Source organism: Ambystoma mexicanum, chromosome 5q (genome assembly GCF_040938575.1).
Source record: "Ambystoma mexicanum isolate Mex_15411 chromosome 5q, UKY_AmexF1_1, whole genome shotgun sequence".
In the NCBI taxonomy this organism is placed as follows: domain Eukaryota; kingdom Metazoa; phylum Chordata; class Amphibia; order Caudata; family Ambystomatidae; genus Ambystoma; species Ambystoma mexicanum.
The window spans coordinates 1,300,123,020-1,300,139,836 of NC_090933.1; the positions used below are offsets into that span (position 1 = coordinate 1,300,123,020).

General features: G+C 49.3%; 1 protein-coding gene across 1 annotated transcript in view; it reads right to left on the reverse strand.

Moving 5' to 3' along the window:
- Nucleotides 1–16,817, reverse strand: part of WDR97 (WD repeat domain 97) — an 847,808-nt gene that overhangs the window by 107,513 nt on the left and 723,478 nt on the right. The window contains exon 21 of the mRNA XM_069621894.1: nt 9,307–9,472. Coding sequence (XP_069477995.1) covers nt 9,307–9,472 — 166 coding nt within the window. The remainder of the gene's footprint in view (nt 1–9,306; nt 9,473–16,817) is intronic.

Below are 16,817 nucleotides of genomic sequence, written 5' to 3' on the forward strand. Positions count from 1 at the left end.
AGCCCAGTAGGATCATTTGAAGGCTCTTTGGAGGTCCAACAATGGTGATGGCTTCAATCGAGGTGAGCACCCCCTCCCAAAAAGCCTGAACAAGGGGGCAGTCCCACCACATATGCAGATATGTCTCCAGTACCTCACAAGTCTGCCAACACCCAGGGTCCAATGAGGGCTGGAATTGATGTAGCCGCACACTGGAGTACTACCAGCGAAAAAGCAGCTTAAGGGCACACTTTTTGTTTGTCACACATCTCAAAGAGGAGAAATTCCTTATCCAAATGTTCACCTAAGATTGATAGTCCAACGGGAGGCCCAGATCACATCCAACATTTTACCCTGTACACTGCATTCTACTAATAACCTTCACCGGACCCAGTGACAATGTTTAAAAAAATGAATGCATCTATAGGTCTCTGTGTGCATTTTTCTTTCCTCTACCCCTTGGCGCCAAAATGTTTCTGTTCCCTATGATTTGGAGCTTTCTTCAGGTGGAAATTAATTATATTTTCCACTTAATGGATATGTTCACAATTTCAAAATTGAACATGGCATAAAGCTTGCGTATCCCTCATGAAAGCTTCCATTTTAGGACATATTCTAATAGTATTTAACATGATGATTTGCAGAAGAACGTCAGTCCTTTTTGATTGATCAATGAAATGTGCATGTCGAAGATGGAGTTTTCATGGTGTATGCGTGCAGTGCTTTCATATTTAGAGATCAGATTCATTTCCAGAACCTTTTGAGGATATGGTCATTGGAACAGAGCCATACTGTGACAATCCAGTCTGAGATGCACATTTGATTGAGCATTCAAAAAGGACTGCCGTTCATCTGCAAATCCTCTTGTTACATTCTATTAGAATATGTCCTAACATTGAGGCATTCATGAGGGCTTCACAAGCTTCATGCCACATTCAACTTTGAAGTCACATGTATGAACATATCCGTTAAGGGGAAAATATCATTCATTTCCACCTGAAGAAAGTTCCAAATCATAGGGAACAGAAACATGTTGGGACCTAAGGGCAGTGGAAATAAAAATACACACAGCGACCTATAGATGTCTTTATATTTTTTGTGTTTTTTGAGGGATAATTTATTTTGTACACATTTTCACTTGGTGTGGAGATGGTTATTAGTAGAATGCAGTGTACAGGGTAATATATTGGATGTGAAGTATACGTGGCAGTGCTCTAGTAAAATGTGATTTTGCACAGGCCACCAAGGGTGCAGGCAAAAAAGTTGCCTGAACATCGTACTCTGTCCCCTGCCCCAGAGTTTAGGGGAGTTATAGCGAAGCATGGATCCCGCAACCCGTGGAAAAGGGGTTGCATTGCCCAGGAATGAGAGGGGCATCATCTGCGCCATTGGCGGGAGCTGGCACTCCCGGGAAGGCCGGGAATGGAGCGGCTAAGTCTGCACTGCCACACCAGAGGTTGTCGGCCGTGGCGGGAAGAGTTAACGGCTGCCATGGCAAGAACTCAAGAAGAAGGAGCAGATTGATACCGGCACCCCCTGCAGTTACTATGTGCTGAGCCTTGGCCGGAGAGGTGAGGTGGAGAGGACGACTCGTTGCGCTCATAACCTATAACCGCAGACATTGGCAGCAACGGTGAAGCCTTGGGAGGAGGAGCCGGCAGCTCCAGGAGGCAATATGAGCAACGCCGGGGGGGGGCTAAAGTGGAGGCAGAAGGTGGTGACCAGCGGCAGAGGAACGGCAAGGCTGTGCGAGTGAAGGGCCCTGTGAGGCCATATCAAGGAGGAGCAGTCCGCCCACGGCACCCCCCGGTGGGCACCGGAACAGCATTGGGAGCACACCACAGAGGTGAGGAGAGGTGGGGGACTCAGGCAAGCGGGCAAGCCCCCCCGCTCCCCTGGCAATAACCAGCTAGTTGTCTTTGATGCAGGAGGGCTCCTCTGAAGAGCACCCCCACTGGTACCACGTATCGTGCCCAGTGAGGGACGGATAGAGGAGTTGGGGTAGTGAGAAGAAGCCCAGCATGGAAAAAAACCCAAAGGAGGAGCGGAGCACATTTGATCATGAGACCACCCCCCAGAGGGGTTGCAGGAGCTCACAGTCATTGTGCACACAGCCTTTCCTGGGCCACAAATGGGAGGGTGCTGTCCCCAGTTGAGAACCCAAAGGTTAGTGAGCACCACCCCACCCAAACTGCCTCCAGGATGGTCACGGCAGAAGGAACTGAGAAACAAGGAACCGAATGCCTGCCAGGACCCAGGCCAGATGGCCCCCACCAAGCGTAACCCTCCCACATCATCCTGATCACAGAAGGTCCAAGTCGGCCAGAGCACTGGTGGAGGCCCTAGGGAGGTGATAACACGTGGAGTGGGCCCAACCAGGACGAACAGACGCGGAGGAGGAGTGGAGGGGCGAGGGGAGTGAAAGAAACCCAGAGACAGGAAGGGGCGGCCCGTGGAGGTTGTGCAGAGACAAGGGCTGGTAACAAGGACAAGGCCAACGAGGAAGGTCAAGAGGCTGACAAATGACAGACGACGGAGTGCACTGGGGGGACCCCGCCAAGTGGTAAAGGGATACGTGGCAAAGGACACTTGCGGAAGAGGGAACAGTGAGACATTAAGTGGGGGTCAGGACACAAAAGGGTGTATGGTCAATGACCTGGAGAGAGAAGCTCTCCCGATAGCAATACCACAGCCATGTCGGAGTAGAAATGGAGAGGGCAAAGGAAGCTACGGGAACCCACCCCAGCTCTGCGGAGATAGGCACCATCAAAAGTAACATCCAGATGATTCTGGAAGAGACCTGGGGATGAGAACTGACATTGGAACCAAAGTGGCAGACTTGTCTGCAAAAGTAGACACGCTGGATGAAAGGCTCGAAGGGGTGGAGGCTAATCAGGCTTCCACGAGCATTCTCGAGGAGTAGATCGAGGCCCGATTTGGGGACATTGAGAGACCAGAAATGGAGCTAGACCTCAAAATGGACGACATCGAAAATAGGGAGAGGCGAAACAATCTCCAGTTTTTTAGCCTCAAGGAAAGGGAGGGAGAATCCCTGGTAGGACTTGAAGAGAAAATCCAGGAAAATATTGGGACGGTCCTAGAGTCAAAAGAAGGAACACACGTGATCCTAGTTAGAATGCACCGTGCAAGAGGAGGTACTAGGTGGCCACACGCTGTCCTGGTGAGGCTGCACTACTACCGCCGACATCCTGGAGAAAGCCAAACGAATGGGAATCATGGACTATGAGGACTCCAGAGTGGCAATATTCCAGGACCTCTCGGCGCAGACCCTCTTGCGGAGGAGAAGGTGTGCCCCGCTCACAAAGTGGTTACAGGAGAAAGGGGTCCGATATCGGTGGGGATGCCCATTTGCGCTAATATTCGAATGGGAAGGCGAAGAGGTCACCTGGTGTTGGAAGAAGAGATTGAGAGAGCCACAGAAACTCTGGCAACCCAGGAAGGAGAAGAAGGGATGTCAGAGAGGCGAGACATTCATGGACCGCACAGGGAGAAAAGCCGTTGAAGAATGCAGGGTGGCAGGATGTTTCGGAAACTGAACACTTCCTCTCCAAGAAGTGAAGTGAAATGAGTGACATGGACCACGTGGCACATGGTTAAATGGCTCTGAGAGGGCGAAGGGGCCAGATATTGGGTCCCTACACACCCCATACATGAAGGGATGAGGGGATCTCACCCGGAAGGGGGGAGGTATGAGGAGCAAATTGGTTTTGGTTAACAAGGTTGGGGACACCCAGTGTTCGGGGGTAGATTGGATAGGCTTACGGGCATAAGGGTGAGAGGGATACGAGAGGGGTTAGCGGGTAGAAGCAGGGGGAACCATTCCTCTCACAGTTATGGTTTGAACAGGGGGGAGTTTTTGTTGTGCAGCAAGGGGGAGCACCGGGGTGGGTAAGGTACAGGAAGGGGACCAGCAGCAGAGGTGATGAGAAAGATGACTAACCTTGTAATGGGGGCAGGGGACAGCATTCCCGGTGGTTTGACTGGTGTGACCAACATGTTTGGGGTGCACAGTCGGATGCCTCAATGTGGGGATAAGGGGGGGTGGGGTGGAGCAGAGAGGGGGCTTGTTTCATGCAGCAGAGAGGAGGAGGGTTGATGCGGGGGTACCTCTTGAGTGATGTTCAAGGTGACAGGAGAAGGGCAAAGAAAGGCGATGGCTGAGATTGACACAGCCACGCTGAATGTTAAAGGCTTTAATTCCCAAAACAAGAGATCCCTTATGAGCAATGTTTCGCAAACAGCGCTTGGCGATCCTCTTCCTCCAAGAGACTCACTATAAAAAGGGGGTGGAATCGGCTATACGGGGGAAGGAAATTGATAAAAAATTCTGAGCCTCACATAAATATTGCAAGAACGAGGGAGTGGCTATTATATTGGGAACAGCCTTCAAGATGATGAAGATACAGGCTAAAAGAGGATTCGGGGGTCGATTCCTAGGGATAAAGGGATTTTACGGGGAAGCACAAATCACCTTGGCCACCTTATATGCTGAGGCTAAACTAGTGGTCGGCTAAGGACAAAGGCCCGAGAACGGCAAGCTCAGAGAACACTGCCTTCAAACACCTCCTGCAGGACCATTATTGGGCGACGTATGGCGGGGACATTTCCCGGGGCCGGAGGGCTACACAATATTTTCACCCGGCACCAGAAATATACAAGAATAGACTTGCTCCTGATCCCGCTGGACAGGGAGGCCGAGATGGGGGCACCCAGGGTTGAGGCAATCACCTGATCGGTGGTAGCGGGGTGGAGGATAAGGAGTCCTAAACAGCAATTCTACTGGAGATGCAACAACACTTTGCTGAGGGATAGGGTCTTTCAGGACTTTCTGGGGGCTAATGCTAATGGGGAGAAAAGTATGATGGTCTGGGAAGCGGCCAAAGCTAAATTTCAGGGCCTTCTCATAGCTGAAGGTGCACAGAAGAAGAGGGAGAGGGGCCTGATTGAAACCAAGCTCAGGGGGGATCTGAAAGTGCTGCGGTTGCGACTCCTAAGTGCAGGGGCAGATAAAGAAGCACTCCTGGGAGAGATGAGGGACAAGAGGCAGGAGTTTCACAAGACATTGATAGGGGAAGTGGTAAAGAATATGAGGTTCACGAAACAAAGGTACTATGAAAGGGGGGACTAAGTGGGAATGCTTCAGGCGAACATAGTGAAGGGGGTGCAGGGTGGAAAGGAGTATAGGCGCAATACAAGGGGTAGATCGGAGCAAGGAGACTACAGGGGAGGCAATGTCTTCCCAGTGTGCAGAATGTTACCAAAAGCTCTATTGCAGACCAGTGGGGCCCCGGGGGAAAAACTGAGGGGGTATCTAGCAGATCGTCGGCTCCCCAAGTTAACGGGGGTGGAGAGGGAGGTCCTGGACAGGGAGGTGACACGGCAAGAGGTATTGCAGGCAATCCAGAGACTGCAGGTGGGGAAGACCCCATGGGAAGATGGGTTTATGGCAGACTTCTATAAGTAATACCAGTCCTCACTCGCTACACCGCTGGCAAAGTTGTTTAATTCAATAGTGGGGGAAGCCACGATCCCGCTGGCATTCCTCCGGGCACTGATCACGGTCATCGCAAAGCCAGGGAAAGACCCGATCAGCTGTGCCTCATGTATACCGATTTCACTGCTGAATGTCGATGCAAAAATCTTCGCCGGGATCCTCGCGTCACTCTTGAAATCCTGCCTCCCGTGACTCATTCACCCAGATCAGGTGGGTTTTGTGATGCATAGGCAGGGAGCCGACAACATGTCCAAGACGCTCCATGTTCTCAATGCCAGGGCGGCGAGGGAGGAGGGCGGCCCTGTTGCTGGTCCTAGATGCTGAGAAGGCCTTTGCCCGGGTGAGTTGGTCATTCATGGAGGAGGTCCTAGCAACCATGGGAATGGGCCAGAGGTGGATGGGATGGATGGCGGCCCTATACTCCAGCCCGACAGTGAGGGTAGTGGTTAACTGAAGTATATTGCAGGGTTTCCCACAGCAGCAGGGCACGCGGCAGGGGCGCCCCGGGTCCCTGCTATTATATGCACTGGTCATGGAGCCATGGGCAGCGGCAGTCCGGGAAGACAGCAGAATAAAGGGGGTCGGGATGGGGCATATGGAGTGCAAGATCAGTCTCATTGCAGATGATGCCCTGCTTTATATTACAGAGCCGGCGCGATCGGTGCCCCCCATTTTGGAGAGCGTGGTGCAATATGGGGAGCTCTGCGGCTTCAAAATTAACTTGGAAAAGTCAGTAGCCTTTAAGATACAGAGGCTGTCAGAGGCAGAGGTGGACAACCTTGGGAACCTACCATTTCGGGCCCAGGAGAACTCTTTTAGGTATTTGGGAATCCAGGTGACACATAATTACGCAAATCTATTCTCTGGGAATGTCCTCCCACTGTGGGCGGCTGTAAGGAACGACATGGAGAGGTGGGCTAGACTGGGGCTCTGATGGATAGCGCGATGGCGCACCTGAACGCTATTAAAATGGTAATGTTACCTAAGTTCCGGTTTCTATTCCAGATGCTCCCGGTCATGATCCTGCAGACTTTCTTCGCCGAGGTGAAAATGGACATGCTAAAATTTCTCTGGGCAGGCGCAAATCAGTGGGTGGCCTACAGGACACTAACCCTACCAAGGGAAAGGGGGGGATTCCTGGACCTAGAAACCTACAACAAAGCAGCCAGCTCTGGTTTCTGGTCGATCATTTGAACCCACTTTCTGAAAAATAGTGGGTGCCCATTGACAATGCAATACTGGCCCCAGTCTCACTGGGAGAATGATTGTGGGTGCCCAAAGCCAGTATTCTGTGGAGGGTGCTGCTTCACCCGGTGTTGGAAGTCCTGTGGGCAATGTGGAGGGAATTACAAATAGGCCTCCCCCCCTAAGGGACGAGATAGGGGAACCATTGGCGTTCCAATTCTGGTATGAGGTCGGGCTCTCTAGAGCTAGACAAATGTGGGATAGAGGCACCTTTCTCCCACTGAATAAGTTGGAAGAGGTTCTGAATGTGGGAACCTCTTCTTCAGACTGTCACCCTTTCGATACCTGCAGTTGAAGGGAGTCCTATTGGACCCCCGGCATGGGAAGAACTTGAAAAGAGAATTGATGGACTTGGAACAGCTCCTGCTAACAAGGAGGCGTACCAAGGGACTCATTGGGCCTCATTGCGACGCTGGCGGTACGGAGTGAACGGTGCCGTAAAAGGTGCCGGCGCCGTTCACTCCGTACCGCCGCATTACGAGTTCCCCTCGTGGGACACGGTAAGCACGCCTGGGAAAACCAGGCGTGCTTGCCGGGTCCCGCGAGGGGAAGAGGGAGCAAACAACAGGCCATCTCGTAATGACCCATTGTTTGCTCCCTCTCCCATTCAGCCCTATGGGGGCTGAAATGGGAATGGGGAAGGACCGTGTCCGGGTCCTTGGAGGGAGGAATTACCGGGCCTTCCGAACTCGGAATGGCCCAGTAAATACTCATTCCGAGGACCCGGACCCCAACGCGATTTCGGCGGCAGCCATGCCGCAATAGCGGCATGGTTACCGCCGAACTCGTAATGAGGGCCAATGTGTGATTATACAAGACGATCTTGCTGGTGGAACCAAGGGAACCACTCACAGCCAGGGCCAGGTGGGGGGGTGGACCAGGGGAAAGAGACTAAGGATGCATTATGGATGCAGATCTGTAGAGGGATAGTACGGTCAATGATCTCCCTGCAATACAGGCACCAAGCAAAAAAAATGATACACCGGTGGCACTACCCTCCCTGCCCCCCACGCATAAAGGATATGACCCACACTGTTGGACGTGCAAACAAGTGAAGGGCAACTACATACACATGATGTGGGGGTGCCCCAGAGAACAGGCCTCCTGGAGGGAGGTCCTCTCATGGATAATGGGGGTGGACAGAACCCACAGGGAACATTCCCCGTGGCTCTGTCTTTTTGGAGTGTGGGTGGAAGAGGAGGAGGAGGTTGAAGGTGTGCATATGCTGCAAATCATGTTGGTCAACGCCAGATGTTATCTGGCCCAACTATGGAAGAATCCTTGCATGCCAAAGGAAAGGGAATGGGTAGCAATGATAAGAGCGATCTATGATATGGAATACCTTACTCATGTGTTAGATGAGTCCCGGTCGAATATTGAGGCTTCCCTTCTTTGAGAAATACGGGCACTAAGAGAGGGCATGACAGGGATTATACCATGTCCTGCCTGACCCCGGGGAGGTCTCGGGGGAAGGAAGTACATGAAACCTAAGCTGTGGCCCTGAAATAGTCCAGCGAGGAACCTATGTGACTAGCCCACAGGTCAGGTAGACTGTGGAAGGCCGAATTAACACGGATCTGTGGGCTTGGGAACAGGTTTTTTTATGGTAAAGGGGTTTACCCCAAGTTTGAACTTGGTGTACTCAATGAGGACCGGCTGCATGGGGGGAAGGGAAGGAGGAGAGGGATCAGGAACCGGGGGTGGGGTGAATTGAATTCCCTTTGTTGTTTTGATTGGAATAGGTGGTGTAATGACAGCTTGTAACAGTTTTGTGAAAATGCTAAAAAAGTTCAATTTGGATATAAAAATGTGATTTTGCAAAAATGACTGAATACAATTGTTGGAAGTCATTGGGCCTCACTCTGACTATGGCGGTAGCCGTGCCGGTAAATACCAGCAGGGCTGCCGCCGGAGCCATGAATTTACCGGCACCCGGCAATGGGGATTTACTGGGGCATTCCAGCCCCGCCAGACCCGGCAATTCCCCTTTGCAGGGTGCCGGTAATACTTACTCCCCATTCCCATTTCAGTCCCATTGGCCTCATGGGGAATGGGGAGCTCGGATGCATTGGCACCATACATGAACGGTGCCGGTGCATCTGTTGAGGTCCGCAGAACTTGTAGTTTGCCTGTCCGGAAACAACGGTACCAGCAAGCTTACCGGTACTGTTTTTTCCGGACCAGCGAACTTCTAATGAGGCCCATTGTTTTTAATTAGTGATGTATTTTACACAGACAAATAATGTAATAAAATATAATTTTTAATACAAATTGGAAATGAGGGATTAAGTCCATTCTTGAACTCGAGTGTCCTCTAAGCCTATGTATTAAGGGGATTTCTTTACATGTGTGTTTGGTCTTATACGCGGTGCAATCCCCTAATGATCCGGGACCCTCTCCTAAGTAAAGGCATCTGCTGGGTTACAGCAAAGTCTAGAGCCAAGGGATTTGGCTTGCTACTGTAAAGAACACAGAGCCCAAAACCACGTTCCCAATGTCTGTGTTCATGACCTAGGGTAATGCATGCACCATGTGTTCTGAACAGCATAGATGGTGCCCAAGCGTACCTGAAGTTTCTCTATCCACTCATTCAGCCATCTGTTGCAGAAGTCCTTCATGGATGCTTTGCTGCCGTCAGTCTCCTGCCAGGTTTCCCAGGAGTCCATTTCTTCGTAGAAGTGGCCGTGACGATCTTGAAGTCCCAGCTCTTCAAACAAAGCCATAAGTGGAGTCCTGTCAGTAATACAGAAGTAGCATTTGTCATATTTAGCAACATCTTAGCATCAACCAGGAGCCCAATATTAACTAGCGACACTGCATGAACCAGTACCTCCGCCTCAGTGCCAACCAGTGACTCCAAGTCAACCAGTACCCCAACAGCATCCAGCGACTCAGAATTACCCAACAAGTCAAAAAAACAAGACCTCAGTATCAAGAAGACACACGTGACCCAGTCCAAGTCAGTGACAAAATTCCAAACAGCGACTTAGAATTAGTGTCTCAAGCAACTCAGCAACAACTAGCAACCAAGCAACCCATTAATCCAACAGCAAAGGAACAAACAACCAATGACGCAGCATCAAGCAACAACCACAACTCTCCATAACCAACAACCACTCGCCAACTATCAACTCAGAATGGCAACTTAAGAAAGGCTCTTGTGACAGAGACTCCTATGGTGACTACAGAAAGGAACTTCCTAGTACTGCACAGCGTTGCACTCCTTGAAAGAAACATGAGAATATCATAATTCCTTCACTATTAATAGCCAATCAAATCGTAAGAAAATCCTTCCCTCTAAAGTTCATCATGGGATAAAGAGCAAATATGTGTTGGCAGAGAAGGGCTGGACAGAAAATCAGACCAACCCTAAAATCAACCAACAATCCAACATCTATAAACAATCCTGCATAATTCACCTCTCGGCGTCAAGCAGCAATAATGGGCTAACCCGCAACTCAGAGTGTTGATACTAACCTTAACGATGGCATTTCAAACGTTTCTAGGTTTTCCTTTTTCGTTATTTAGGCGTATTGAGCGTAACCTTAATGTTAGCATTCCTAATATTTGTAGGCTAGCTTTTCTTTTTTTTAACCATGTTTATTTTTGGTTTGAAGGCATATAAGCAATTACAACATAGCATTTGACAACATTAAACTCTTATGCTCTACATTTGACACCCGTTTTGTCTTTCAGATCGTTGGGATACGCTTTACCTCAAGTTCTTCCCTCAGTTCACTCCCTCCCTCCTCCCCCTCCCTTACTCACACACTTCTTTTAATTAACCTCTTAACCTCTATAGGATCCTCTCCCCCCCAACTCTAAGTATTGTTTTACATTTCAATTTCTAAACTTTTGAAGTTTTCTTCCCCTTCTTAACCTCAGTGTCTCATTATCTTCGTTTTGAGGGAGTTCATGTTACATGTGTGTTTCGGAGCAAGCAGGGTTTGAAGAAATGAGTTTCTCTGTCCCGTACATGTTCATGAAATGGATTCCATGTAGTTAGGAATCTTAGGTATTTACCAGTGCTGATGGCGCATATCTTTTCCATAGCCATCACCCCCCAGATCTTAACCCACCAGCATGCTGAAATTGGACCTTCTTTGTTTTTCCAATTTTGTGCAAGAGTCATTCTGGCTGCTGATAGTAGATGGGTGATAAGTTTGGCTGTTGCTCCCGACATTGCGTATTTCCCTTCTATAGGGACTCCTAGGAGAATTGTCTTCGGAGATCTCGGCAGGTCCACTCCTGAGATGTCTTTTATGTAGCTTAGTATTTCCTTCCAGTAGGCGACTGCCTTAGGACACGTCCACCACATGTGGAACAAGTCTCCCTTCTCCCTGCAGTTCCTCCAACAGTTTGGTGAGTAAGACTTTGTAATTTTGTGGATGCGGTTCAGGGTCATATACCATCTAAGGCACAATTTGTACGCAGATTCCTTTATTGTAGTGCATCTGGAGGTGCTGTGTGCACGCGCCCATATTTGGTACCATTCCTCCTCTGTTAGTGACTCTTGCATATCTCTTTCCCAATTCGTTTTGTATGTGAGATGGTCGGTTGGCTGGTCGTTGGAGAGGAGTTTGTAGAGTCTAGAGACCCCCTTTGCTGTGTTGCCTTCTTGAAGCGACAGTTCTAGGCCTGATGGTGTTCTCATGCCCGCCTTCTTCACCGTTGGGTGAGTAATCCAGTGTCTAATTTGCGCATATCTATAGCGTTCATTTTCACCTATATTGAATTTCAACTGGCAATCTGTGAAGTGCAATGGAGCGCCGTCTTTGTACATGTCTTTCAGGTGCGTCGTTTCTGCCCCTGCCCAGCCCACCCAGTATCCACGCTGAAGGCCCGGAGTGAAATCTGGGTTGCCTATCAGTGGCGTATATGGACCCATTCCACCAGGAATGTGTTTCTTTTTCCGGGCTTTGTCCCAACTTAGTAGAGACCATTTTGTCATTTCTAGTAAGGCTTCTCTGTTCTTTCGGTTTTCTTTGCTCAGGCTCAGATGGGCTATTAGGGGGACAGATGAGACGGTTTGTTCGATTCTGCACCATCCTTTATGGTCTTCTGGTTTCGCCCATCTCAGCATTGGCGCTAATTGTGCTGCCATAATGTATCTGTCCATTTCTGGAACTCCCAGACCGCCCATATGTGGGGAGTGCATTAGGGTTCGTTTCTGGATTCTAGGTTTCTTATTATGCCATATAAATTTGAATACCGCGTCCTGCAGCTCCCAGATCTTGGCTGGTGGTATTGGCACTGGCAGTGAGCTTACTACATAGAGGAGGCAGGGGAGAATGGTCATTTTGACCACTGTGATGCGGGCGAACCATGACAGCTCCTGGGAATCCCAACTGCGCATGTCTTCCTGTAATTGTTTCCACAGCGGCGTTATGTTTGTTTGATATAGTTTGTGAGGATCGCTGGCGAGGTGAATTCCTAAATATTTTCTTTCAACCCAGCGCATCGGGAATGATCTCGCCAGAGTCTCGACATCCTCTCTCCTTGCCGTTATGTTCATAGCTTTCGATTTGGAGAAGTTTATGGAGAACCCCAAGACCTGTCTGAACTCCTCCAACTGGGCCATGGCTCTGGGCATTGTATTTTTTGGGTCTCCCATGAAGAGCATGATGTCATCCGCATATAGGGCTATTTTGTGTGTTTCCTGACCTATTGTAACTTCCTTGATACTGACGTCCTGGCGGATCTGCATTGCACATGGTTCCATTGCCATTGCAAAAATTAGGGGGGAGAGAGGGCAGCCCTGTCGTGTGCCCCTTCCAATCTCCACGATTCTGTGCCCTGACCATTGATCCTGAAGCTTGTCGATGGGTGTTGGTAGTTGGCGAGCACCATTTTCGTAAATTCTGAACCGCAACCAAACCGCTCTAAAATCAAACTCAGATAGCCCCAGTCCATGCTGTCGAAGGCCCGAGTGGCATCCAGAGCCGCTACTGCAAATGATTGTTGTGTACGTCACCCAGCGTCTATGACGTCTACTGCCCTTCTGATGTTGTCTTGTGTGCGTCTATCGGCAATGAACCCTGCTTGGTCATCCTGTATTAAGTTTGGAAGGATTTCCATTAGACGAGTTGCTAAAATATTCGTGTAGATTTTTACATCTGAGTTCAGCAGTGCTATAGGCCGATAACTTGCACAGTTTTTGGGATCTTTGCCTGGTTTTAGCGGTAGTATAGTTATGGATTTCCCCATATCTTGCGTGACCTTCCCCTCTTCTCTAATTGTATTGAATAGTTTTGACAGTGGACCTAGCAATTGTGTACGAAATGTTTTGTAATAGCCATTGCCAAAACCGTCTGGACCTGGAGTCTTATTTGCTGGTAGTGCTGTGATAGCGTCGCTGATTTCTTGGGCCGTAATTAGTTTCCCAAGATTGGTTCTGTCTTTCTCTGCAATTTGGGGCAGCTGGAGAGAGTTGATATAGTTGAGTTGATGTTCTGAGTCTAGATTTTACCCCTTTAATAATTCCATGTGAAATCGTTTCATTATTTCTTTTTTTTCTAGCTCTGCTGTGTGAGGTTTCCCATGGGAGTCATTTAGCTGCACTATGTAGTTCCGGGTTTTTTGTTTTCTCAGTTTTGCTGCCAGGAATCAATTAGCCTTGCCTCCATGTATGTAGTAGGATTGTTTGGTTTTTAGCAGCGACTGTGCCACCCGGTCCGCCGTGTGGTTCTCCAGTTGAGCTCTGATTTTCCGTAGTGCTCTTAAGGTTTTCCTTGAGCCCCGGGTCTTGTGTTGGGCTTCTGCAGCTTTCACCTCTTTTTCTAGTTGGTTTGTCACTAGTGCTCTTTCGCGGTGGTATGCCGCTGCTTGTGACATGAGTTCTCCCCTGATCACTGATTTTCCTGCGTCTCATATTACCCCCCAGGTCGTTTCCCCGTTATCGTTTTCTTTAAAGTAGTTGTTGATGGCGGTCTCCATATGGGCTCTTAGTGCAATGTCTTTTAGGAGAATTTCGTTTAATCTCCAAGGTGGTTTAACTCTGTTCCCTTCCACCCCCCAGTCCACACCCACCATCACTGGTGCATGGTCTGAATGATATTCCACTCCAATGTCTACTTCCGTTATTTGCGGAACTAATGATGTGGATACTAGGATCATATCTATCCGGGAGTAACCGAGGTGAACCGCTGAGTAGTGGGTGTACTCTCTCCGATCTCCATGGAAGAATCGCCAGGTCTCAATCACTCCTAATTCTCTGTAGAACCGGCCCAGGGCTTGTCTGTTTTTCTGATCAGTGGTAGTTGGGGGAAGAGTCTTATCCAGCATTGGGTCCATAACGCAGTTGAAGTCCCCACCTACTATCAGTTGGCCCTCACACCAGCTGCCGAGTCTGCCCAGCAGATCCATTATGAACACATCTTGACGGCTATTTGGAGCGTAAATTGCTATGATTTGTACAATTTTCCTTTTATCAGCCCTTTAAGCCCCAAGTATCTGCCCTCTTTGTCTTTGCGAGTTTGTAGTTTTTTAAACTCTAGGGCCTTCCCAATTAGTATAGCCACTCCTCTTTTTTTCTCACCACTTGAAGCAAAATATTGTTGTGGAAAGCACCGACTGGACATGCGCTTTTCGTCTTTGGGGAGGAGATGTGTCTCCTGCAGGAGCCCAATCGCTGTCTGCATTGATTTCAGCCTGTCTAGTATCGCCCAGCGTTTTATTGGCGAGTTCAGGCCCTGTACGTTCAGAGATATGACTCTTGACTCAGCCATTTTGGTTTAGGAGGGATTGCGCTGTTACAAGCTGGGATTGAGTTGCGTCTGTGCTTTCCACGTTTATTATTTGGTGCCCCAGGGCTCGGGATTGTGCTGCTGTTGTAGTTTTTGATACGTTTTGTTCTTCTGGCCGCCTTCCAGTTCTCCCTCTCAGCTCCCACCTTTTGGGTGTGCTGTTCCCACTTCTCTGTGTAGGTTTCGGCTGTTTTGATGTATTGTAAACCTCCAACATTGTTCTGCTGCTGTACATTCCCTGGTTAGCTGCTTGTTCGAGCGTCCTTCCGCATCTTGTCATTCTTGGCTCTGTTGCTGGATTTTGGGCTTCTCTGTTTTTTTTGGTTTACGCTTTTTCTCAATTGACCATTCCCATGGTTTACTCGCAGTGTCTAGGGAATCGGGACGTGTACGGGCGATCGGACGTTCCTGGACTTCCTCTAGCTGCATGATTGCACCGCCCTCCTCACAATTTGTAATCTTCTGCTGTTTGCTCTACCACATAAATGAGAGGCGAAAGGGTAAGTCCATCTATATCGTATCTGTTTTGCTTGTAATACCTTTGTAATTGGCTGCATCATTCTTCTTTTGCGGAGCGTGATGAGTGCCAGGTCTTGATACAGTTGAATATGGGAACTATTGATTGTTAGGTCATTGTGGAATCTTGCTGCTCTCAGTATTTCTTCTTTCTGACCGTAGGACGTTACTGCTATTAGCACATCCCTGGGTCTGTAGGCTAGCTTTTTAAAGACAGTGGGCCTCATTAGGACCCAGGCGGTAAGGGGTTTACGCCGGCGTAAACATAGCCGACCCTTACCGCCTGAGTACGAGTTCCCTTAGCGCCATGGCGGATCTAACACCTGCTTTTAGCAGGCGTTAAAATCCATGGCGCTAAGGGACCTTGTTGTTAATTACGCCACCGTAATTTACGGTGGCGTAATTAACGCCTTCCCCACTCCCATTATGCCCTATGGGGCAAAAATGGGAATGGGGAAGGGTAAATGGGGATTGGGGACTTACCGCCCCGCCAAGGTCGGAATGGGGCGGTAAGTCCGCCAACCACCATGGCGGAGTTGGCAGCTTAGCGCCATGGACCATGGTGCTAATAGCGCCATGGCCCTCCGCCAAGGTCCTAATGAGGGCCAGTAACTTCAACTCTTCTTTTAAAATGATTATTTCCACTAACATATACATACTTCCAAAGGTCGGAGGATCAACAGATGACACAAAGCCAAGTGCCAAGGGACTCTAGAACGACAGAAAACTAAAGGAGTAGGGTTAACTGAGGTGAAAAGGCAAAAAAAAGAAAAAACTCAATCTCTACCTTTCCGAACCATGGTCCTTCCCTCTCTCCCGGCATTTATCAAAGAGTCTCTAACAGGCTGTGGGGTTTTAGGTTCTTGACTGTGGTATCTTTTTTTGTCAGGATGTCGTTTGTGTTCTTCTTTTCTTAGATAACTTTGCTAAACAAAAAGGTGATGGCTGGAAGGTTTTGAATTAATCATAACCACAGGCACAGCTCTGGGCAACCCTCCAGATCATCGTTTGTCAGCCTGCCAGGCCATTACAGAAAGGGAAAAACAATATGCAAATCAGGCTTGGTCCCACCCAAAAAGGGGCAGTCCAGCCCGAACTGCTTGGTCCACAATCATCCCCAGTAATGTTTCGGCCTTGATGGGCCTTCATCACGGAGGAGTAGCGTGGGTCTCTAGGCCCAGCTGGCTCGGGTCCCACATCTGGGTATACCTGTCCTACTCGGGGGGTGACTTAAGCAAAACAAAAAGGTGATGGCTGGAAGGTTTTGAATTAATCATAACCACAGGTACAGCTCTAGGCAACCCTCCAGACCATCGTCTTTCAGCCTGCCAAAACATTACAGAAGGGGAAAACCATATACAAATCAGGCTTGGTCCCACCCAAAAAGGGGCAGTCCAGCCTGAACTTCTAGATCACATCACTTCTGCATGAGACCACAAGCATCCCCAGACATGTTTCGGCCTTGTTGGGCGTCATCAGTGAGGAGTAGCTTGGATCCCTAGGCCCAGCAGGCTCGGGACCCACGTCTTGGGGTGGGGCCAAGCCTAATTTACATATGGTCTTCCCCCTTTTGTAATGGCTTGGCAGGCAAAGAACGATTGTCTGGAGGGTTGCCCAGAGCCATGCGAGAGGTTAAGATTCATTCAAAACCTTCCAGCCATCTGCCCTTTTATTTTGCTTTAGTCACCCTGAGTGGGACATGTATGCCCAGATGCAGATCCCATGCCTGCTAGGCCTAGAGACCCAAGCTACTCCTCACTGATGAGGCAAACATGTTTGGGGATGCTTGTGGTCTCGTGCAGCAGGGATTCGATCAA